Below are 25,373 nucleotides of genomic sequence, written 5' to 3'. Positions count from 1 at the left end.
ACGTGGATTTATGAGCAAGCACATCATTTGAATTGTTGGCTGTACTAGGCAATTTAGTAGCAGTTCAGATTTCAAAAGTATCTATTGCCTAGACATTATGGATATTTTAGAAATAATATAGAGAGAAAGGTGTTAACAAGGCTACATATGTCTCTAAAAATATTCTGCACATGAGTGGTGTTTTACACACAGTAAATCCTTTGGGTGTCTGCGGAAATTCTATAAATGCAGCTCACTACTTCTATGCTTTGTTGTTTTCCTTCTTGAAGGAGTGTGAAATTAAGGAGGAAGGCAAAAAGCACTTCCTCGTATTATACAATGTACGTTTGGACCAAGCTGGTGGAGTGGACTTCCAAGCAGCAAATGCCAAATCCAGTGCTCACCTTCGAGTGAAACGTAAGTATCTTATTAGTATATGAATGAATAGATAGTTAATGCCATGTCTTTAAAACTAGAAGAAATGAATTAAAATGAAACTAACTGAATCATTATATCACACAGCTGGTTGTTTGGAATGGGTGGCTAAATCACTAAACTGCATCAAGCCCATGGTCACTCCTTGAAGGGACAGTGATTCTGAAGTATTGGTGACACCGATGACCTTGATCCCTGTTAGTTTAAGAATTATTTAAATATAATTTTTATAGTTAGAAAAAGGACATTGACTTTCAGGCTTCTGGGTGGTCTTGCATCATCAGTTGTTATGCAACTGAAGTATTACAAGCAAAAGCTTTGTTGTACTGACATTTCTGCTTTTAATTGCTGGGATGCCACCACACTAACATTTGAGGAAAGAACTAAGCTCTTGATGGACAGGGACAGAGCACATGGTTGGAGACCACTTGTCTCTCCCTCCAATCCTAGCACTCGCTATTTTGGAAGGCACATGCCTTATCTAGCAAGAGGCATGCAGGGCTTGGCAGGGAGACAGATGCACAGCAATTTCCTGCTGACCTTGTTCATTTTAAAGAAACAGGCTCTGCAAACAGGGAATCTCCAGTGCCCAACCCTCCCCCTAAGAACCCCAAGTGGCCCCCTCTAGTTAGGGAATTTAAATAGCTTTGCATTGCCATGTCTCTCTCTCTTGAGAGAAGCCACCGTAGAGATTAGTGGGCAGAAGCCCTCTCTTGAATGAAGTGACTAATATGAAGATGATTTCTCCCCCTTGCCAAGCACGAGTAATTGGTCTGCTCAGACCGCTCAAGGATGTAACAGTGACAGCTGGTGAATCAGCCACCTTTGACTGTGAGCTCTCCTATGAGGGAATCGTAGTGGAGTGGTTCTTGCGTGGACAGAAACTGGAACCCAGTGACAAGGTAAAGAGACTTCTTGCCACGTGCTTTCTTCCAATCCTAATTTCCCCCTTTCTTCCTTTCCTCCCCACTCTCTCCCCCATCTCCTTTATGTCTTACCTCCCTCCTTCCAGCAGCAGAAGCATTAAGACACAGGAATGTGCTGCTTCTATTTTCAGTTATAAAGTGTTCTCACTTAAACATAAATTTGTATTTTTCTGTAAATAAAGTGGATCTGAAATAGCATGTGTATTTATCACACAAAGAAAAGTTAAAAGGTCTCAAAAACACTGGCCACAAGAGTAAAGCTTTTTGTGCCTGAATTGTTGGCAATCGCAGCCACAAGGGATATGAAATGGTTCCTACTAAGGTGTGTTGCAGTTTGAGTGAGTTTTATGAATAAATGAAGCTCCTGATTCTTTCCACTGAATGCAGAGCTGCAGTCCAGTTCTGCATATATGGGGATTAAGAAGATTGAAATTCCATTTCAGGCATTTGATCAGGCTTTCCAGATAACTTTCTAGGCAGGTTTGCTTGCCAAGCATTTCTCACTAGCTATTTTTAACCCTTCTTCAAGTGCTGGCTCTTAGTGCTGAGATTTGAGCTGCCTGGAATGTGGTTAATTGAATAGTTGAAGTTTGCCAACAGTAGGGAATAGATTATAAATAATATAAAATGTATATTACAAGATGCAGTTATTCGGATGCATTCTTTATTAGGTATTCATTTTATGTGTAATGCCTTCAGATCTCTAGCGAAATGGAACTGCCTTGTAAGGAAACTCAAGTAAATGTCTAAGGAATTACACAAGTTAATGAAATTTCAGAATTTGTAATAATGCTGGTTGGTGTTTCTTTAATTCAAATTGAAGTTTAGTTTAATTTTTACTATAGCTTTTTCGTATATTAATAAGAGGACTCTTGGTTTTCAGTGAGCTCTTTCTGAGTTTTACTCAGTTTAACCAAACTCAGAATTGACATCCATATTGCTATACTTAAAAATCTGTAAATAGAACTGAAATTCTGCCGATTAGAGGTTTAATAAACCAAGGTAAAATTCACTTTAATATTTTGAAATAAAAATGTGCAAGGATTTGAGTCAATGAAGTGGATTAATCATGATTACTGACTTGCAAAATATAGTAAGAGATATTGAAACTTCAGTATTAAACATTAGAGGATATCATCTTATTCTTGTCCATTTGGGCCACTTTGACTCATTTCAACTTCTTAATGAGATTTTATACCTTAATTCTGATTTCCCCTACACACTCACAGCTCATATTGGCTTCAGCAAAATATTTGGTTGCACAGGAATAACGTTCAAGTGCTCCAAGTTTATTTGATTCTTCACTTCCTCTAAAATAACCTCTTTAAATGCTGTTGTCATTGTTTCCAAGAGTCAAACTGACTCTACAAGAAAATGGGATTAGAGGTTTGACTATTCTTTACCTTAAACTATTTTGGCAAACCAAATTTATTACTTCATCTGAACTTCTTTCAGCTAAATGTTTCAAAGACATAAATATTTATTTTGAGCATAATGAGTATGCTCAGAAACAACTCAGTCTCCTCTGTTTTCCTTCTCAATTTAGACTTCCCATTTGCCTTCACCTTACCAGAACTACTTCCATTGCTTGACTTTGTACTTTTCTACAAATAATTAAAAATAATTCTTTAGGAGACACTTTGTGTCCATTTATTCTTTTGTGTAGAGAATGCCCAGTTTGGCCAGTGTATATGGCAGAGGGGCATTGCTGGTACATGGTGGCATATATATGCCATGTACATTGGCCCAACCAGACAGTCTCTACGCAAAAGAATAAATGGACACAAATCAGACATCAAGAATTATAATATTCAAAAACCAGTAGGAGAACACTTCAATCTCCCTGGACACTCAATAACAGACTTAAAAGTGGCAATTCTTCAACAAAAAAGCTTCAAAAACAGATTCCAACGAGAAACTGCAGAACTGGAATTAAATTTGCAAATGGACACCATTAAATTAGGCCTGAATAAAGACTGGGAGTGGATGGGTCACTACAAAAACTAATTTCCTTCTGTTGATACTCACACCTTCTTATCAACTGTTTGAAATGGGCCACCTTGATTACATTGGCCTCATTAGCACTACAAAAGTGATGTTCCCCCTCCCTTGGTATTCACCCTTCTTATCAAATGTTGAGAACAGGCCACTTCCACTTTAATTGAATTGGCTTGTTAGCACTGACCCCCCACCTTGGTAAGGCAACTCCCATGTTTTCATATGTATTTATACCTGCCTACTGTATTTTCCACTCCATGCAGCTGATGAAGTGGGTTTTAGCCCACGAAAGCTTATGCCAAAATAAATATGTTAGTCTCTAAGGTGCCACAAGCACTTCTCATTGTTTTTGCTGAAACAGACAAATACGGCTACCACTCTGAAACATATTTTTAAGTTATTATTATATATATATGATGTAATTTCTTTAGATTTTGACATATACTTCCTCCCATTGGAACATGTGGGAGTACTTAAATACCAGTGCCTATGTAGATAAGACGGGGAAATATACATATATCTCAAAAATCTTGAAAGTGTCCTTGATCCACTATGCATATGTAGGAGGAAATTGTCCAAAATATGTACCCAATAAAAATAATAAAGAATAAATGATATTGAATTGAAGGGTCTTCATATAGTTCGCGTGTAGATACTTACAAAATGCTTTTTTATTTAATTAGGTTGTCACACGTGCTGAAGGAAGAGTACACTCGCTTACTCTCAGAGATGTCAAGTTAACAGATGCTGGAGAAGTCTCACTGACTGCAAAGGATTTTAGAACACAAGCAAATCTTTCTGTAAAAGGTAAACTGGTTAGCATAATTATATCTGTCTGGTGATTATTATTCCATCATGGATTAGGAAGTCTATGGACATCTTTATATTAAACTGGTTAGATCATACCTAAAATACTGCATACCATTCTAGTTATCTCAGTACTGGAAAGGAGTTGATAAACTGGAGTAATTCAGAGAAGAGACACAAAAACAATTGCAATGATTGCAGGGAATTACTTATAAGAAAAGATGAAAACTACAATACATATATACAGCTTGGCTAAACTAATTAAGGTACAGGGGCTTGAGATAATGATTTACAAGTATCTAAACCTGTAAGCACCAAGGAGATAAGGAAATTGTTTATCCTCATCTATGTTCTTACAACTGTAATAGGCTAAAATTGAAAAAATGAACAAATAAACTGAATATAGTGAAGAATTTTCCAACACCATAATCTTTTATCCTTGTGGATTATTGTCCCAGTGGAAATTATAGGAGCCACATCACTTGAGAGTAATTGAAAACTAGATTAGACATAGCACTCAGGAATGTATTGTAGGGAATAATCCTTTATTGATTGCTGGATGGCTAAAATTATGGTGTTCTCCATCTCTAATTTCTATGCTTCTTTTAGAACCCCCAGTTGAATTTACTAAATCACTTGAGGACCAGACAGTAGAGGAGGAAGCCACTGCAGTACTGGAATGTGAAGTATCCAGAGAGAATGCAGAGGTGAAATGGTTCAAGAATGGACATGAAATTCACAAAACAAAGAAGCACGATATCATTGCTGAGGGCAGGGTCAGAAAACTGATTATACATGGCTGCACACTAGATGATGCTAGAACATATACCTGTGATGCTAAGGATTTCAAGACCTCTTGCTTCTTGAATGTGGAACGTAAGTCGTGTAATTTAACCTCTTTGTTGATATTAATATGATTATTAATAATGCTATCATCTGTAATGATTTATTCTTGCATAACTATGATTATTCTCAACTTTGAGATATTTACATGTATGTATATTTTTTTCTTATAGCTCTTCGTGTTGACTTTACAAAGCCCCTTACCGATCTTGAAGTGAAAGAAAAAGAGATTGCTCGGTTTGAATGTGAAATTTCCCGCCCAAATGTCATGGTCTGTAATATCATGTTCTTATTATCTGAATAACACTGTAATGTGAGGTTTTGGTTTTTTTTAAAAAAAATCTCACTCTTATGTTATTGTTAAGTAACACAATGCTAAGATTAATGATGCAATGCGTTAACATAACTAACAGTACTACAATATCAATTTGCTTTAAAAACAGGTACGGTGGTTTAAGGATGGCATTGAAATAAGAAAGGGCAAAAAGTATGACATAATTTCCAAAGGTGCCCAGCGTATCCTTGTGGTCAACAAATGTCTATTTGAAGATGAAGCAGAATATGCATGTGAAGCAAAAACAGCTAGAACCTCGGGCATCCTAACAGTTATAGGTAAAATTAAATCTACTCTTAAATATATTTAGTGTGAAAGAAGAATAGCTTGATCATTTTGTTTTAATCGAACGCTTCTAAATTTCTTATTATAGAGGAGGAAGCTGTTTTCACCAAAAATCTTCCCAATATCGAAGTAAATGAAACTGACACTGTGAAATTCATTTGTGAAGTCTCTAAGCCTGGTGCTGAAGTAACTTGGTTTAAAGGAGATAAGGAATTACCTGAAGGTGGCAGATATGAACAAATTGCTGATGGCCGAAAGAGAATTCTTGTCATTCATAATGCTCGCCTTGACGATGCTGGCGAATACAGCTGTAGGCTTCCAAGTACTCGCACAACTGGCAAACTCAAAGTACATGGTAAGAGAATTACTCTGGAATATTTTTTCATAAAAAAATCAGGTAGACAAAGGTATGCAATTTTCTTTTGCTCTGTTTATACAGAAAAAATAATATATGTTTAACATTTATTTTTACAGAAATTGCAGCAGAATTTATTACCCGACCACAAAATGTTGAAGTACTAGAAGGACAAAAAGCTGAATTTGTCTGCTCAATATCCAAAGATGGCTTTGAAGTACAGTGGCTGAGGGGTAATAAGGTACTTGAGGCTGGTGATAAGTATGACATCATTTCAGATGGCAAAAAGAGATTACTTGTCATTAAGGACTCTATTTTAGGAGACGAAGGAAAGTATTCCATCATGGTTGGTGGAATCAAAGCAACAGCACACTTAAAAGTGATTGGTAAGCTTCTGTTTATTTTAGTAAGGTGTGTGTGCACATTTTATTTTAATCTTTTATAGTATGAAAGATGCAATATTTTTTCAAAATTTCAGAAAAACTCAGGATTATAACTCCACTTAAGGATCAAGTAGTTAAAGAGGGAGAAGAACTTGTCTTTAACTGTGAGGTCAACACAGAAGGTGCCAAAGCTAAATGGTACAAAAATGAGGAGCCAATATTCGATAGTGCAAAATCCATCATGGTCCACAAAGATTTAGTTTACACTCTCAGAATCAGAGATGCACACTTTGCAGATCAAGCCACCTATACTGTCTCACTATCAAATGCCAGAGGAGAACACGTCAAGAGCTCTGCTGCCTTAACAGTACTGGGTAAGTAACTTGCATTTTAAAAGTTACAGACATTTAATCATGTCAACTGCTTATTTAAATAAGGATGTAAATGAACCATATTTTATTTTTCATTTTAACAGAGGAGGATCTCAGAATTGTTGTCCCTCTTGAAGATATTGAGACAATGGAGAAGAAATCGGTCACATTCTGGTGCAAAGTCAATCGCCTCAATGTAACCCTTCAGTGGACAAAGAATGGAGAGGAAGTTACATTTGACAGACGCATTTTGTACAAAGTTGACAAATACAAACACTCACTTATCATTAAAGACTGCGGGTTTATAGATGAAGGTGAATACATAGTCACTGCTGGACAAGACAAATCTGTTGCAGAGCTCCTTATCACAGAGGCACCTGCAGATTTCATTGAGCATCTACAGGACCAGACTGTCACTGAATTTGATGATGCTGTCTTTACCTGCCAGCTTTCCAAAGAGAAAGCAAGTGTAAAATGGTACAAAAATGGACGAGAAATCAGAGAAGGCAAAAAGTATGCACATTTTATCACACTTCTCTTGTTAAACTTCAGAATATGTTTGTCATGTTTTGGTGTTTGTTCTGTGTTTCAATTCACTTATTTCTCTCACCGTCCCTTATCCCCATCAAGGTATCTGTTTGAGAAGGATGGAAATTTGCACAGGTTAATTATAAAAGACTGTAGACTAGAGGACGAATGTGAATATTCCTGTGGAGTAGATGACAGGAAATCAAGGGCAAGACTTTTTGTTGAAGGTAAATGTAAAATTAAAAAGGAGTTTCTGCCAGTTCTTAGTAATCAGAAGAAAGATTAAACACTCTTCAAATTAATGGGTATTTATTTCAGAAATCCCTATTGAGATCATCCGACCGCCACAAGATATTTATGAAGCTCCAGGCTCTGATGTCATCTTCATGGCTGAGTTGAATAAAGATGGAGTGGAAGTCAAGTGGTTAAGAAATAACATGATTATAGTCCAGGGTGACAAACATCAGATGATGAGTGAAGGAAAAGTCCATAGGCTGCAGGTATGCGAGATAAGGCCTCGTGACCAAGGCGAATACAGATTTATTGCCAAAGATAAAGAAGCTAGAGCTAAACTTGAATTGGCTGGTAAGTCATCTACTTTATTGTATTTATTTTATAAAATCTGAGATTAGTTAATAAAGATATTGTCACTAGTTATATGTAACATTTCATATACCTTTTCAGAAGGTTGGATTAGAATGTGTAGTAAAGTGGAGACCATCTGGAATCTCATTACACAATTTTTCCATGATCACTGGCATTATAATTCAGTCAAAAAAGAAAATTGCCAAACTGAATTTTCTATTTGTTTATGAAAAACGTACACATTTTTTTCCCAAAGAAAAGAAAGAATCATGTCGTAAAGACCATCTGGAACATACATAGTGTGCTGCTGCAGTTCTTTTAAAAAAAAAAGTCACTTCAGTGGGGTTACTCACTTGAGTAAAGTTGCTTATGTGCCAGTTTGCAGCATCAGACCATGAAAGTGCATTCAGTTAATGTCCAACAGCAGCCCCCTTCTCCCTACTTTTACATATATATATATATATATATATATATATATATATATACACACACACACACACGCACACCCCAGTATGGCCAAATGCGTAGAGAACTGTATTGGGACTCAGGAGCCCTGGTTCTATTTTAGGCTCTGTCACTGGTCTACTGGGTGACTTAAAGCAAGTCATTTCACAGCTGTACTTCAGTTTCCCCAGCTGCAAAATGGGGATAATAATATTGACCTCCTTTGTAAAGTGTTTTGAGATCTACTAAATAAATGTCTATATTAGAACTAGCTGTTATTATTACTTTGTGCATTTCAGGGTACCATGCAAAAATACATGGATTTTGCCTTGTGGCCTTTAGTCTCCTCCTGTAATATTCTTCTGTGGTTGTTATTGGGGAGGCCTCTGCAGTGACCTCTTTGTGTTTTGGGTGAGCCAGATATATGCAGGACAGTTTCTCCCTTATACTCAGCCAGGTCTTCGTCCTGTGCCCATTGAAATCAGTGGTAAATCTCACATTGACTTCAGTGCAGGATCAGGTGCTCAATATACACTGGCCAGCATGAATTTGTCCCTTTGGGGCAACCCCATGAATACATTAATAGTTTGTTTCAGATTCATATGCAACTCCCATTACCTTTTCTGAGTTAGAATATGTATTGAATATGCAAGAAGTATATCAAATAGTTTTGAAAACATTAAACACTCATTTGCCTCACTGGTCTTCTTTAGCTGCCCCAAGAATCAAGACTGCTGACCAGAACCTTGTGGTTGATGTTGGGAAGCCTTTGACCATGGTTGTTCCATATGATGCCTACCCAAAAGCAGAAGCCGAGTGGTTAAAAGAGGATGAAAGCCTGCCAACACACACAATTGATACAACAGCTGACAGCACCACCTTCAAAATTTTGGAAGCAAAGAAATCTGATAAAGGAAGATACAAGGTTATACTCCAAAACAAACATGGCAAAGCTGAAGCACACATTAATGTAGATGTTATTGGTAAGCTCTGCATTTATTAAGGCCTTGTCTACATTTTGCTCTTTTTACAGCTATTGCTATAATATAGCAGTTTAGCTTTATGGAACATGAGGAAAGAAAATGCCATCATTTGCAATGGTGCAGTTTTACCCTCATTTCAAGCAGGAATAAGCTACCTCAGTGCAATTTGTAACCTATTGCAACTTACTCTTTTTTTGTAGGTCAAAGTAAAAACAAAGATGAGGTATACTAAAAATACTTTTCACATAAATTTCAGATGTTCCAGGTCCAGTTAGAAACTTAGAAGTCACTGAAACATATGATGGTGAAGTTAGCCTTGCCTGGGAGGAACCAGAAAGTGATGGTGGAAGTAAAATAATTGGCTATGTCGTTGAAAGACGTGATATCAAACGTAAAACCTGGATTTTGGCCACTGACCATGCTGATAGTTGTGAATATACCATTACTGGACTTCAGAGAGGAGGAGTTGAGTACCTCTTCCGAGTGAGTGCTAAAAACAGAGTGGGCACTGGGGAACCAGTGGAAACGGACACCCCTGTTGAAGCAAAGAGCAAATTTGGTAAACCACAATTTTGAAAAATATCTCAAAATAATGTTTTTAGTTAGTTTTTGTATTTTTTTCTCCCAACATACATTATTGTTCTTTCCCCCCCACACACAAAAAATAAAATGCAGATGTTCCTGGTCCTCCTCTGAATGTAGAAGTTACTGATGTGAACAGATTTGGTGCCTCACTTACCTGGGAGCCACCAGAGTACGATGGAGGCACTCCAATAACTGGCTACATTGTTGAATTGCGTGACAAAGGTTCAATCAGGTGGGAGCCAGCCATGACCACCGGAGCACATGAATTAGCTGCTACCATGACTGATGTTGTGGAAAACAAAGAATACTACTTCAGAGTCAGAGCACAAAACCAGATTGGAGTTGGCAAACCCAGTGCTGCTACTCGAGCTGTTAAAATTATGGACCCAATTGGTGAGTATGAAAGTCTTAGCAGTGTTGATTGTTTTATAATATAAGGAAATTGTGATCATTCGTACAGCATATGTACAGAAAAGACCAGGAGTGGAGTAGAGAGGGGTGAGATGTGTGGGGAGAAAGTAGTGTAAGCCAAGTTAGCTCTTCCTACTTTTCTTCTTTGAATTCACCAGCAATATTTTGCAATCATTCGGTAAATTAGTCACTCTTAAGAACAATGACAGAGCTTCTTCCAAATAATTCTGCTCTGAAATTGGGAATTGTAACAGGGCACAGACTCACCCAGCTGCGCCTCCTGCTGGCTCTCTGGGAATTAGCTCTTTTTACCAGCTCCGGAGTGCCTTCTGCTGGTGTCTCACCGTCACTGGACCCCAGTGCCCTTTTACTTGGGATGCTGCCCCTCCAGGCAATACCCCACAGATCTGAGTCTCCCCTCCCTGGGGAACACCCCCCCGATCCCCACCTTGCCTCAGCCTATGGGCTACTGCCAGTCACCATCTTTCACTGGGGCCAACTGCAGTCTGTATAAGCCAGTCATCATAAGCAAGGGGGGTTTGGACTTGCTGCCTTCGTCTACCCTGTTGCAACTGCAGTACCCTGTCTTAGGCCATCTGCCAGGCCTGCAGCCTGGGGTGTTTCCAATCTGGAGCCTCCCAGGTCCTCTGGCCTTCCCCAGCCCTGCTTCACCTCAGGTGCCCTGGTATGCTCCCCAGCAGCCAGGCCCATCTCCCTCCATAGCTAGAGGAGACTCTCTGTGCTCTGGCCCACTGCCCTCTTATAAGGGCCAGCTGGGCCCTGATTAAGCCAACTGTGGCCTGATTGGGGAGTGGCCCCCAGCTGAGGCTGCTTCTCCCACTCAGCCCCGCTTTTCCTTCCCTGCCACAGCCCTCTCCCTGGGCTATTTTAAGCCTTTTAAGGCAGGAGCGGGTGACCACCCTGCTACAGGAATCAACCTCTTTTTAAAAAAAATTATTTAGTAAGACTACCGGGCAGGCTTTAAAATAATATTTAAGGTATCAATGGATGATAGAGTTCAACTTACATATAGAAAGACCAAATTTCCTTTTCCAGTTGATAATGTCTAAGTTCTTCAAATTCTTTTCAGAAAAACCAAGTCCTCCCATTAACCTCAGTCATTCAGACCAAACTAAGTCATCCGTGCAGCTTACATGGGAGCCTCCTCTGAAAGATGGAGGAAGTCCAATAATGGGTTATATTATTGAAAGACGTGAAGAGGGAACAGATAACTGGATCCGTTGTAATACAAGACTTGTTCCTAATCTTACTTGTAAGGTAAGGTGGTTCATTCTTAAATGAAATATTCAGTATGTGTTTGTGAAAGGTTCGGTCACAGAGACCCCCTCGGGACTGTCGCCTGATGTGCTGAAACTACCTCTGAGCCCATTTTCTTTGCCAGCTTGGGACTCCAGAAACCTGCCTTGTTGAGCCTGAAATGCTAGCCTGCTGCAACACAGACCCAGGGTCTGAACCATGCCCCCAAAGCTGCAGACTTAACTGAAAACAGCTCAGGAAGTACTCCTGTCTCCAGCACCCAGACACTCAGCTCCCCATGGGATCCAAACCCCAAATAAATTTATTTTACTCTGTATAAAGCTTATATAGGGTAAACACATAAATTGTCCGCCCTCTATAACACTGATAGAGAGATATGCACAGCTGTTTGCTCCTACAGGTATTAATCATGTACTCTGGGTTAATTAATAAACAAAAGTGATTTTAAGAAGTATAAAAAGTAGGGTTTAAGTGGTTTCCAAGTAATAACAGACAAAACAAAGTAAGTTGCCAAGCGAAATAAAACAAAACACACAAGTCTAAGCCTAATACATTAAGAAACTGTTTACAGGTAAATCTCACCCTAGGAGATGTTCCAATAAGCTTCTTTCACAGACTAGATACCTTCCTAGTCTGGGCCCAATCCTTTCCCCTGGTACAGTCCTTGTTAGTTCCAGCTCAGGCGGTAACTAGAGGATTTCTCATGACTGGCAGCCCCTGTTGTTCTGTTCCACCCCCTTTTATAGCTTTGGCACAAGGTGGGAATCTTTTGTCTTTCTGGGTCCCCACCCCTCCTTCTAAATCGAAAAGCACCAGATTAAGATGGATTCCAGTACCAGGTGACATGGTCACATATCCTGTGAGACCCCAAGCCTCCATTCATCCGGGCCTGACTCACAGAAACGCAGGAAGGTTGGCAAGTAAACAGAGCTATTTACAACCAATTGTCCTAGTCAATGGGAGCCATCAAGATTCTAAACCACCATTAATAGCCCACACTTCGCATAATTACAATAGGACTTCAGAGTAATACGTCATATTTCTAGTTTTAGATACAAGAATGATACATACATACAAATAGGATGAACACACTCAGTAGATTATAAGTTTTGTAATGATACCTGACGAGACCTTTTGCATGAAGCATATTCCAGTTACATTATATTCACACTCACTAGCATATTTCCATAAAACATATGGAGTGCAATGTCACTGTGTTCACAATTTTTAACATGATTTTTAATTTGCAAATGGTTATTTGTTCCTTTTTAGGTAACTGGATTGAAACCAGGAGCCAGTTACTACTACAGAGTCTCTGCAGAAAATGCAGCTGGTGTATCAGATCCAGCTGAGGCTATTGGGCCACTGACTGCAGATGACACTCACGGTAAGCAGTTTTCTTTTTAGTTTAGTTAATCAGGTAAGACATAAAGCTGCATCTGTTCAGGGTATCATGACAGTACTCGCTGTCAGTGCTAAAATCAGGATGCTACTGTGCATGGCTTCAACAGACCTATGATATCAGCACTGAGTGCCAACAGCAAGGGCCTCTAACCCAGATAAATTCTTTACTACAACCATCTCTGCAGGTGGCTAGCTCTACTGTTGGAAGACCCATTGAACAACAGCATAAGCAGTTTTGTTGAAGAGGGAGGATAGTCTTTTAACTAGCCACCTACTGAATGGGGCCCAAAACTTTTAAAAATACATTTAAACATTTACTATCGATGGAAGTTAAACGTCCCACCTGTTATTGTTTAGCTACCTAGCTATCTTAAGGGTTTCTAAAGTGCACACTGGTAGAGAGAGGGCAGGAGTGAGCTGCTGCAGCTAGGCCCAGGTAGCTCCCAACTGGCTGCTGCTGGTGGAAGTGGAATCAAGTAGCAATCTGCCAATTGCTGTATCATTAACAACAATATAAAAATCAAAAAGTCTGAAAGTATTTAATGGAATCAATTTTTCCCCTTTTTCAGTTGGACCAACAATGGATTTAAGTGCATTTAAAGATGGACTGGAAGTTATTGTCCCAGAGCCACTCAAGATCCGTGTTCCTATCACGGGCTACCCTGTGCCAACTGCAACATGGTCTGTTGGTGATAAAATCTTAGAAAAGGCTGATCGTGTGAAAATAGTGACTACTGCAGCCTTTGCAGAACTTGTTATTACTCCAAGTGAACGTCCAGACAAGGGCATTTATACCTTGAAATTAGAAAACCCTGTGTCATCTATTTCAGGAGAAATTGATGTTAATGTCATTGGTAAGCAGGCACAAACCTCCTTTTGGGTATTTAAATTATAGCAATAACTTCTAACCAATATCTTGCAAAAAATCTTTAGATTATTATACTATGAGAAACTATATAACATTCAGCAAATGAGGTATATTTAACAATAATTCTAACAAAAATATCTTTCCTGAAGTCCATCTGCAGTGGTCTTACAGTTTTCAGTATCCTACAGTTCATAATTTATGGGAGAGGGTCTAAGTAGCCCCAATCTTTTAATAAATAGATGGAATAGAAAATATGGTAAACTATTGATGGAAAGATGAATTAATGCAATATGCGTCACTTGCAGCTTGCCCAAGTGCACCAAGAGAACTAAAAGTGATAGACATGAGCAGGAACACAGTGCAATTGACATGGGAAGCACCAGAAAATGATGGAGGAAGTCCAGTGACTGGCTATCTTATTGAAAAACGTGATATAAGCCGGAAAACATGGACCAAAGTAAGTTTTTTGTTTTGTTTTTGTGATTAGAGTTAGTTGTCACTTCCTATATTGTTTCTGTTTGTACCGCAGAAGTTTGGTCATTTGCTGCTTTGGGAAGGAATTCTAGAAATAAATTAGAAACATTTCTTTTTCTCAGGTTCTGGATTATGTTGTTGACCAAGAGTTCACTGTACCTGACCTCATCCAAGGAAAAGAATATTTGTTTAGAGTTTCAGCACGCAACAAATGTGGACCGGGAGAGCCTGCATATATTGATGAACCTGTAAATATGTCAGCACCAACAAGTAAGTACTCATCTTTATGTTTCTATTATTTTACTGCTTTTGCTTTTATATAATTTTTGAAAAAAATCTGTCTCTCTGATTGGTTTCTAAGATCCTCTATGTCTCTTGTTTTTATAGCGGTGCCTGATCCACCAGAGAATGTGAAATGGAGAGATCCAACATCTAAAAGCATCTTCCTAACATGGGATCCACCTAAGTCTGATGGTGGTTCACGCATCAAGGGTTATCTGGTAGAAAAATGCCAACGTGGTACTGATAAGTGGGAGCCCTGTGGCGAACCTGTTGCTGAAACAAAGTAAGCATTTTAAGCACTAAAATCAGAAGGACTGTCATTTAAATTAAATAAAATATTCAATTCTTGCCTTTTTAAATATCTGAATTGTGTTATAATTAACAGAATGGAAGTACCAAAACTTAAAGAAGGCGAATGGTACTCATACCGGGTTAAGGCTTTGAATAAACATGGAGCAAGCAAACCAAGCAAGCCAACAGACGAGATCCAGGCCGTGGATACAAAGGGTAATTATTTAAATGAATGAATTAAATCTATTATATTCTTTCTGACATTCTTCATAATGCTGTTTTTTTAACAATGTTTTAATTTTTTCATAAATCAGAGGCCCCAGAAATTTTCCTAGATGTGAAACTTCTAGCTGGACTGACTGTAAAAGCTGGAACCAAAATAGAGCTACCAGCTACAATAAAAGGAAGGCCTGAGCCTCGGGTTACTTGGACCAAGGCTGATAAAGTCCTGAAACCTGACGACAGAATTACGATTGAAACCAAACCTAAGCATTCCAGAGTCACTATTACAGACAGCAAGAGAAGTGACAGCGGTACCTATATTATTGAAGCTGTAAATTCCAGTGGGCGTGCTACTGCTGTTGTTGAAGTTAATGTTTTAGGTATATTAGGTTTATTATATTTATTTTAAATCAACAAAAATGTAGCCAACCATATAAGCATCAGAAATTAATATTCATCTCTGTCATCAATAGATAAGCCAGGTCCCCCAGCTGCATTTGATATATCTGATATTACAAATGAATCCTGCTTCCTGACATGGAATCCTCCTCGAGATGATGGTGGATCTAAAATCACAAACTATGTTGTTGAGAGAAGAGCTACTGACAGTGAAGTATGGCACAAGATGTCATCAACTATTAAGGGAACAAACTTCAAAGCAACGAACTTAACCCCTCATAAAGAATACATCTTCCGAGTCAGTGCTGAAAACATGTATGGTGTTGGGGAGCCAGTTCAACACAGCCCCATCATTGCTAAATATTCCTTTGGTAAGCTAATTAATTTGATGCTCAGTTTACTGTGTGCTTTTACAGAAAATGTATAAATATACGTACGTGTGTGTGTGTGTGTGTGTGTGTGTTTAAATTTATATTTATAAATTTGTACAGATCCACCAGGGCCTCCGACAGGTGTCACACCTTCTGAAGTCACAAAAGATTCTGTGACCTTAACATGGTCTGAACCAGATGAAGATGGTGGCAGTCCAATCACTGGTTATTGGGTTGAGAGATATGATCCTGATCACGATAAATGGATAAGATGCAATAAGATACCAGTGACAGATACAGCATTCAAGTATGACTATTATCAATTTAGCTTGTAAATAGGGCTATAAATACAGATAAATGTAGCACTGACCTTTTCAACATATATCATTTTCTTTTTCTCTTTTTTGCTGTTCTAAATGTAGAACAAACTAATGTCTGATGGCATGCTTTCTCTTTCGATACCTAATTTTAATCAAGAATTTCTTTATGGAAGACTAAGAGTCTTATATTCTTTATCCTTTCCCCCCTGAATAGAATAGTCACTTTCTCTGCTGCATCCCTGGACACTCTCTGTGATTGCCAATGAGTATTCTCAAAGTTGGTATCATTTCCATTCCATGCATTAGGTCACGACACAGGCATTTTGTCAACACTTGTGTGTAGCTAACAATCTTCCAATCCAGGTAGCAAAAACATTTGGCAGATCTCCAACATTAGTCTTCTGTATGATAGTATAACATTCTGCTGTTGCTAAGGAGGAGTACAGAAGAATAGCAAAAGCATGTAGGGACAAAATTAGAAAGGCTAATGCACAAAATCAGTTACATCCAGCAAAGAACATAAAAGGCAATAAGAAGCAGGTCTTTAAATACATTAGGAGCAAGAGAAAGACAAAGGAAAGTGTAGATTCTGTACTTAGCAGGGAAGCAGAGATATTAACTCAAGAAGGCTGAAGTATTCAATACCTATTTTGCTTGAGTCTTTATTTAAAAGGTTAATGGTTACCAGATAATCAATACAATGAATAAACACTGAGGGGGAAAGAATGTAAGTCAAAATAGGAAAAAAACAAGTTAAAGAATATTTAGCAAAGTTGGATGTATTCAAGTTGGCAGGACTTGACAAAATTCATCCTAGGGTATTTAAGGAACTAGCTGAAGCAATCTCAGAACCATTACCAATTATCTTTGAAAACTCATGAAGGTTCTAGAGGATTGGAGAAGGGCAAAGATAGTACTTATGTTGAAAAAGGGAAACAAAGAGAACCCAAGGAATTATAAATGAATCAGCCTAACTTCGATACCTGGAAAGATACTGGAACAAATTATCAATGATCAATTTGTAAACACATAGAGAACAATAGGGTTATAAGGAATACCCAGCATGGATTTTGCAAGAACAAATCCTCCCAAGCCAACCGAATTTCCTTCTTTGACAGGGTTACTGGACTAGTGGATAGTGGGGTGGAGTGAAGCAGTAGATGTAATATATCTTGATTTTAGTAAGTGTTTTGACACAGTCATACATGACATTCTCCTAAGTAAACTTGGGAAATGGGGACTAGATTAAATTACTATAAGGTAGATGTACAACTGGTTTAAAGACTGTATTCAAAGAGTAGTTATCAATAGTTCACCATCAAATTGAGAGGGTGTATCTAGTGGGGTTCTGCAGGGGTCAGTCCTGGGTCCGGTATTATTCAATATTTTCATTAGTGACTTGGATAATGAAGTGGAAAGTACGCTTATAAAATTTGCAGATACAAAGCTGGGGGCTTACTTTGAAGGACAGGATTAGAATTCAAAATGACCTTGACAAATTGGAGAAATGGTCTGAATTCAACAAGATGAAGTTTAATAAAGACAGTGTACAGTACCACACTTAGGAAGGAAAAATCAAATGCACAACTACAAAATGAGGAATAACTGGCTAGGTGGTAGCACTTCTGAAAAGGATCTGGGGATTATAGTGGATCACAAATTGAATATGACTCAACAGTATGATGCAGCTGCGAAAGAGGCTAATATCATTCTGGGGGTATTAAAAGGAAAGTCGTATCTAAGACACAGAAGGTAATTGTCCCACTCTACTCTGCACTAGTGAGGCCTCAGCCAGAGTATTGTGACCAGTTCTGGGTGCCACATTTTAGGAAAGATGTAGACAAATTGGAAAGAGTCCAGAGGAGAGCAGCAAAAATAAAAAAAGGTTTAGAAAACTGACCTATGAGGAAAGGTTAAAAAATCTGGGTATTTTTAGTCCAGAGAAAAGAAGACTGGGAAGGTGGGGGAAACCTGACAGTCTTCAAATATGTTAAGGGCTACTATAAATATGACCAGGATCAATTGTTCTCTGTGTCGATTTAAGGTAGGACAAGTAATAATGGGCTTAATCTGCAGCAAGAAAAATTTAGGTTGGATATTAGGAAAAACTTTCTAACTGTAAGAGTAGTTAAACTCTGGAATAGGCTTCCAAGGGAGGTTGTGGAATCCCCATCATTGGAGGTTTATAAGAGCAGGTTGGATAAACACCTGTAAGGGATGGTCTAGGTTTACTAGGTCCTCCCTCAGCACAGGGGATTAGATTTGATGCCTCTTGAGGTCCCTTTCAGTCCTACATGTCTATGATTCTATTGCCAGTATACCATTTAGTATCTTAAATCAATCCCATTTAATATAACATATTTAGCAGTAGCTAGGTATTTGGGTTTTTTTAACATATGTAGCAGTATAATGACTTAAAAAACACAATGCTAAGCATGCATAAATGTGTGGGTTTGGCTTTATTACTAAATATTTTATTCCCAATTAACAGAGTTAAAGGTCTTACCAACAAGAAGAAGTACAAGTTCCGTGTTTTGGCAGAGAATCTTGCAGGACCTGGAAAACCAAGCAAGGAGACCGAGCCAATCCTAGTGAAGGATCCTATTGGTATTATGAATATATTTCTTTCACAATTTAATTTAAAATAAAACCAAGGAAATAATTTGTTCTAAAATCTAAATTATTATTTAATTTGTGTCTAGATCCTCCATGGCCCCCTGGCAAGCCAACTGTGAAAGATGTTGCCAAAACATCATTATTCCTGCAGTGGACAAAGCCAGAACATGATGGAGGTGCAAAGATTGAGTCTTATGTCATTGAGTTACTAAAAACCGGAACAGATGAATGGGTAAGAGTGGCTGAGGGCATTCCCTTGACTGAACATTTCCTCAAGGGGCTTATGGAGAAACAAGAATACTCATTCCGAATAAGAGCTGTGAACAAGGCTGGGGAGAGCGAGCCTAGTGAGCCCAGTGACCCTGTGCTATGCAAAGAGAGACTGCGTGAGTAGCATTTAAAATATATTATTAAAAATACATATTTTACAATTTTAAAATATAAACTAAAACAGTCTAAACTGTGCCTGTATGTTTAGACAACAATTAAACTTTTGTAACCTTATAAAATATTGAAATCTATCCCGCATTCACTGTAAATATGTAACCTTTTAATAAGCCCCATGTTATTCTCTGTCTTCTATGCAGCTCAGAGGATAAACAGATAAAACTGTTTTTTCTTTGTTTTACTATTTTTACAGACCCTCCTTCACCACCTCGATGGCTTGAGGTTATTAACATTACTAAGAACACTGCAGATCTTAAATGGACGGTACCAGAAAAAGATGGGGGCTCCCCAATTACCAACTACATTGTTGAAAAGAGAGATGTGAGACGGAAAGGCTGGCAAACAGTTGATACAACAGTAAAAGACACCAAATACACAGTGACTCCACTCACTGAAGGCTCTCTCTATGTGTTCCGTGTGGCTGCCGAAAATGCAGTTGGACAAAGTGACTATTGTGAAATTGAAGATTCAGTTCTTGCTAAAGACACCTTCAGTAAGTTTTCACATTTGCATGTTTAGAAGTTAGTATATACAAAGACATAGTTTTTGAACTCCTTTTCTCCTAATACGGATATTTTGTTTTTAGCTACTCCTGGACCACCATATGCTCTTGCAGTGGTTGAAGTGACAAAGAGACATGTTGACCTAAAATGGGAACCACCTAAGAATGACGGTGGCAGACCAATTCAAAGGTAAGATGATTACAGATTTGTACAGCACTAGCTGCACGCTAGGTGATGTGTAGATATACAGATATGCTGTTTTTATTTGTTTTTGTTTTAATATCTCTTTATCTATTTTCAATTAGTATGAAATTGTGAATGTCCTATGATTCCATATTTCTAATGGTATGTTTTCTTATTTACATAGATATGTTATTGAAAAGAAAGAAAAATTAGGCACACGCTGGGTGAAAGCTGGCAAGACAGCTGGACCTGACTGTCATTTCAGAGTGACTGATGTTATTGAAGGTACAGAGGTACAGTTCCAGGTCCGTGCAGAAAATGAAGCTGGTTGTGGTCATCCAAGTGAACCAACTGACCTCCTTGCTATTGAAGACCCAACAAGTAAGTCATAATATAATAATTAAAGTATGAAATATGCAGTCAAAATACTATATTAATGGACTGATATTGCAAAAAGTACTGTAATACATTTGCATTTTTGCAGGCCCTCCATCACCTCCTCTCGATTTACATGTGACAGATGCAAGCAGAAAGCACATTTCCATTGCATGGAAACCACCAGAGAAAAATGGTGGTAGCCCTATTATTGGATACAATGTTGAGCTGTGTGAAGCAGGAACAGAAAAATGGATGCGAATCAATTCTCGTCCAGTAAAAGACTTGAAATACAAAGTGGAAGAGGGCATTGTTCCTGACAAGCAGTATGTGCTGAGAGTCAGAGCTGTCAATGCTATTGGAGCTAGTGATCCATCAGACATCTCAGAAAATGTTGTTGTTAAAGATCCAGACTGTAAGAATATATTTATTTTTAAAACTATTTGTAATTAATAAATGCAAAAGGATTTGGGCATTTTGAAGCTTTTTAATAATAATATACTGTTACTTTTACAGGCAATCCTACTATTGACCTAAAGACTCAAGACATTGTTGTTATTGAAGGAAAGAAGTTAAGCATCCCTGTACCCTTCCGAGCTGTTCCATCACCAACCATTACATGGCATAAAGGTGGCAAGGAGGTTAAAGCAGGGGACAGAACAACAATGAAGAGCGATTACACATCTGCATTGCTTGAAGTCACAAACAGTGTTCATGCTGATGCAGGTGTTTACATTATCACCCTGGAGAACAAACTGGGCTCAACAACTGGCTCAGTCAACGTCAAAGTCATAGGTAACAAAACTTTTTTTGATGGTAAACTCTTTGGGTGAGATGCTTACCCCTGTTTTGGGCCATTGATGGCATAAAATCACAATGAAAGTCCCATATCTGGCCAAGGAGGATTCCCCTGGTGCAGGCACTCAGGAGACAGATATAAGGTTACATCTCAAGGACCCGTTGTGAGCCATGATATAGGAAGCATCCCAGGGGAAGGATTTGGTGGAGGGAGGTATATGTTGGGGCCCTAGCACAGAACACTTCAGAGACTCTAGGTGGCACTTTGGCCCCCAAGAAAACTAACTGAGATTGCCAAAACTTAATCTTGCCCCCAAGGCTGTTGACTTGCACTGGAGGCCTCCCACTCCCCAGAATAGCCCTGGAGCCCAGGATACAAAGGTGACTTAAAGCCATCATAGCCCCCATTCCCCTGGGCTACAAGTTGCATGTGGTGTCTGTCAGAGGCATAGCACAGAATCTCATCCTTTATATCCATTCTAAAAAAATATAAATATGCACTATAACTGTACAGTATTGCCAACTATTTATATTTAAAATATTAATTAAGCATAAAATCTCAAAGAAAGATCAATTTTGACACTTTAATAGATCTGTAATCCCTTAATAAGACAACTAGTATGGAGAATAAAACAAATAAACTAAGTCAACAGGTTAGATGAATCTTTCATGTCTATTGCCATAAGGAAATATAAATTCATGTCTATGTTGTGCAACCAATATTTGTTCTTTTGGTCTGCTTTGTGCAAAACAGAAGTAAAAAATACAATGTAGTTTCACATTTGTACTAAAGCAGTTTCCTAGTTTCTTGTTGTTGTTAGGGTAATTATATAAAAATTATTATTTGAAACAGGTCTGCCTGGACAGTGCAAAAACATTAAAGCAAGTGAAGTGACTAAAAATTCATGTAAGATATCCTGGGAACCTCCAGAGTATGATGGTGGCACTCCCATCTTACATTATGTCCTGGAACGTAGAGAAGCTGGTCGGAGAACATATATTCCAGTGATGTCTGGTGAGAACAAACTCTCATGGAATGTCAAGGATCTTATACCAAATGGTGAATATTACTTCCGTGTTAAGGCTGTCAATAAAATTGGAGGAGGTGAATACATTGAATTAAGGAACCCAGTCATTGCTGAAGATCCAAAGCGTAAGTTCTTATATCAATGGATAATTGACTAGATAGATTTTAAAATAATTTCTCTATATCTTCTATTTGTTTAAATTCTATTTTTATTATTATTCTACAGAGCGTCCAGATCCACCTGTTGATCTTGAGATTTATAATACAACATCAAAGTCAGTAACACTTACATGGAAGCCGCCTTTGTATGACGGAGGATGCAAGATTATGGGCTATATCTTAGAAAAGATTGCTAAGGGTCAAGACAAGTGGGAAAGGTGCAATGAATTTTTGGTACCTATTTTGACCTACACAGTAAAAGGTCTTGAGGAGGGCAAGGAATACCAATTCCGTGCTCGTGCAGAGAATGCTGCAGGTGTCAGTGAACCTTCTCGTATCACTCCATTAGTGAAAGCTGTTGATCCCATTGGTATGATTTGCTTATTTTTCTTACTACCATCAATTCTTAAACCTACCAAAAAATACTACTTTTAACTTCATTTCTAAATGCAACTTAAAAATACATTTCTTGTTATTACAGAGGCTCCAAAAGTCTTCCTTAGTGCTAATCTGCAGGCTGGCCTTGAGGTGAGGCGAGGTGATGAAATTGCACTGGAAGCATATATTTCAGGAGCACCGTACCCATCTATTACATGGTTAAGGAATAATGAAACTATTAGGCCACAGGAAATAAAAAAGAGAGTAACAAAGTTTACTAGGAGAAGGAAGGGTGAAGTTGAAGAAGAGGAGCCATTCTACCTTTCACTGCCAGAACGTTTGAATATTGACAACCACATACCTGGAGAGTCCTTGTTAGCCGTTCGTGACTCACTCAGACCTGACCATGGCACATTTACAATCAGAGTTGAAAATGATCATGGTGTTGCAAAAGCCTCATGTGAAGTAAACGTATTAGGTATGTGCTTAAACAGCTCATTGTTTAAAATGTCAGAGCAGATGCTCACCAGAGGATACTAATAATTTTTACTGCTGTTTTAAAAAATAGATACGCCTGGACCCCCTATCAACTTTACATTTGAAGATGTTAGAAAACATTCTGTTGTTTGCAAGTGGGAGCCTCCTCTTGATGATGGTGGAAGTGAAATCCTGAACTATGTTCTGGAAAAGAAAGACAACTCAAAAGCTGAAATAGGCTGGGTTACTGTCACTTCAACACTCAGGCATTGCAAATACCACGTGTTAAAATTGATTGAAGGAAAGGAATACCTTTTCCGTGTAACAGCTGAAAATAGGTTAGGACCTGGACCACCATGTGTTTCCAAACCACTGGTAGCCAAAGATCCATTCAGTAAGTCTTATGTTGATATTTAAACACAATACTTTTGGAGAAATTCTGTTCTATATGGGGTTTTTATACCATCCACATCACTAGTATCTGAATGCATTCCAGAAGTGCATAAGCAATGTAACTAGCATCTGTCAAATGTGGTTCATTTTTTTTTATCTTGTCCCCCTGTTAGGGGAAAAATTGTATGTGGAGTATAGTGTTTTGTTTTGGCAGGGTGTTGTTTGGGGGTTCAGGTTTTTTTTAATGTACATGCTACTGTATGTTTATGTAAGAAAATGCAATGTTGAAGAATTGCACCTTCTGCTTGGAGCAGAGGGCAGTGAGGTTTGTATTGGTCCTTAGTTCCTGTAGGGGTTCATACTACAATCTCAGATTAGTCCCTCAGAGAGCTCTGTCTCCAGCACAGACAAGCTTTATTCTTATTTTGGAAAGAGGAGCCATTGTGCCTGAGGAGTTGCTGACCGCAGTCTTTATCGTAGTTTTTAGATATCCTGGGCCCAATCGATTGAGTACCTTGAAGATAGTGACAAAGGCCAAATGTATTACAATGCACTCTTTTATATAGTACTTTTCGCTTTAAAATATTAACAGATTAATCACAGCCCATGTGAAGGAGATCCACATTCTTATCTCTAAAAGGAAAGGAGTACTTGTGGCACCTTAGAGACTAACAAATTTATTAGAGCATAAGCTTTTGTGAGCTACAGCTCACTTCATCGGATTGCATCGGTTGCATCCGATGAAGTGAGCTGTAGCTCACGAAAGCTTATGCTCTAATAAATTTGTTAGTCTCTAAGGTGCCACAAGTACTCCTTTTCTTTTTGCGAATACAGACTAACACGGCTGCTACTCTGAAACCTATTCTTATCTCTGTTTTACAGATTGGTAAACTAAACCACAGTAAGTTTAACCGACTTGTCCAAAATCACACAGTAAGAAAATGATAGAGCTGCAGTTAGAACAGGTTATTTCCCCATGCTTAGTCCACTAGGCCATAATGCCTCACTACACACATAAAATTAAATTTGAGATCTGGATAAGAAATCATAGATGCCAAAATTGCATTTTTCTCTTTCTTTTTAATTTTTTTAGCTCCACCGGATGCACCTGATAAACCTGAAGTGGAGGATGTTACCAGTAATAGTATGTTGGTTAAATGGAACGAACCAAAAGACAACGGTAGCCCCATCTTGGGTTATTGGATTGAAAAACGTGAAATCAGTAGTACTCACTGGGCTCGTGTCAACAGAAACCTCCTGAACACCCTAGAAATAAGAGCCGATGGGCTTTTGGAAGGACTTAACTATATCTTTAGAGTGTGTGCTGAAAATGCAGCTGGCCCTGGCAAATTTAGTCCACCTTCAGATCCAAAAACTGCTCAGGACCCAATATGTAAGCATTTTAATAGAAGATAATGGTTGAAGGCTGACAAGGGTAGGTTAAGTATCCATGAATTTTGATTTACACTTTTTATTTCTTTAGTGCCACCTGGTCCACCAATTCCAAGAGTTGTTGATACAAGCTCAACTGCTATTGAACTAGAATGGGAACCTCCAGCATTCAATGGTGGTGGTGATATCATCGGTTATTTCATTTACAAACAACTGGTGGGCATAAATGAATGGTCACGCTGCACAGAGAAATCCATTAAGATTAGAAAATACACTGTTAAAGAAATTAGAGAAGGTGCTGACTATAAACTCCGTGTTACCGCTGTTAATGCAGCTGGGGAAGGACCACCTGGTGAAACTGAACCTATAACAGTTTCAGAACCTCAAGGTACTGTTGTTGTGCAAATGTCAAATGTCATTTAACATATAGTAGCCAATATGGCATGTTAGACTCTTTTATCTCC

General features: G+C 38.4%; 1 protein-coding gene across 1 annotated transcript in view; it reads left to right on the top strand.

Moving 5' to 3' along the window:
- TTN (titin) overlaps positions 1-25,373 on the top strand; it is a 311,927-nt gene that overhangs the window by 211,116 nt on the left and 75,438 nt on the right. Inside the window, exons 178-215 of the mRNA XM_043504858.1 lie at positions 270-396; positions 1,174-1,316; positions 4,022-4,145; positions 4,755-5,021; positions 5,162-5,259; positions 5,432-5,600; positions 5,696-5,962; positions 6,082-6,348; positions 6,441-6,719; positions 6,821-7,229; positions 7,347-7,471; positions 7,563-7,829; positions 8,987-9,256; positions 9,513-9,815; positions 9,932-10,234; positions 11,343-11,530; positions 12,803-12,917; positions 13,504-13,788; positions 14,108-14,259; positions 14,399-14,546; positions 14,664-14,841; positions 14,944-15,065; positions 15,164-15,451; positions 15,545-15,841; positions 15,962-16,148; positions 18,653-18,768; positions 18,864-19,163; positions 19,418-19,717; positions 19,811-19,916; positions 20,095-20,291; positions 20,395-20,700; positions 20,802-21,080; positions 21,937-22,236; positions 22,337-22,639; positions 22,751-23,125; positions 23,216-23,518; positions 24,611-24,910; positions 25,001-25,297. Coding sequence (XP_043360793.1) covers positions 270-396; positions 1,174-1,316; positions 4,022-4,145; positions 4,755-5,021; positions 5,162-5,259; positions 5,432-5,600; positions 5,696-5,962; positions 6,082-6,348; positions 6,441-6,719; positions 6,821-7,229; positions 7,347-7,471; positions 7,563-7,829; positions 8,987-9,256; positions 9,513-9,815; positions 9,932-10,234; positions 11,343-11,530; positions 12,803-12,917; positions 13,504-13,788; positions 14,108-14,259; positions 14,399-14,546; positions 14,664-14,841; positions 14,944-15,065; positions 15,164-15,451; positions 15,545-15,841; positions 15,962-16,148; positions 18,653-18,768; positions 18,864-19,163; positions 19,418-19,717; positions 19,811-19,916; positions 20,095-20,291; positions 20,395-20,700; positions 20,802-21,080; positions 21,937-22,236; positions 22,337-22,639; positions 22,751-23,125; positions 23,216-23,518; positions 24,611-24,910; positions 25,001-25,297 — 8,860 coding nt within the window. The remainder of the gene's footprint in view (positions 1-269; positions 397-1,173; positions 1,317-4,021; positions 4,146-4,754; positions 5,022-5,161; positions 5,260-5,431; positions 5,601-5,695; positions 5,963-6,081; positions 6,349-6,440; positions 6,720-6,820; positions 7,230-7,346; positions 7,472-7,562; positions 7,830-8,986; positions 9,257-9,512; positions 9,816-9,931; positions 10,235-11,342; positions 11,531-12,802; positions 12,918-13,503; positions 13,789-14,107; positions 14,260-14,398; positions 14,547-14,663; positions 14,842-14,943; positions 15,066-15,163; positions 15,452-15,544; positions 15,842-15,961; positions 16,149-18,652; positions 18,769-18,863; positions 19,164-19,417; positions 19,718-19,810; positions 19,917-20,094; positions 20,292-20,394; positions 20,701-20,801; positions 21,081-21,936; positions 22,237-22,336; positions 22,640-22,750; positions 23,126-23,215; positions 23,519-24,610; positions 24,911-25,000; positions 25,298-25,373) is intronic.

Source organism: Dermochelys coriacea, chromosome 11 (genome assembly GCF_009764565.3).
Source record: "Dermochelys coriacea isolate rDerCor1 chromosome 11, rDerCor1.pri.v4, whole genome shotgun sequence".
Taxonomy (NCBI): Eukaryota; Metazoa; Chordata; order Testudines; family Dermochelyidae; genus Dermochelys; species Dermochelys coriacea.
Note: the sequence above shows the minus strand (reverse complement) of the source record. Positions and strands in the feature narration are given on the sequence as shown.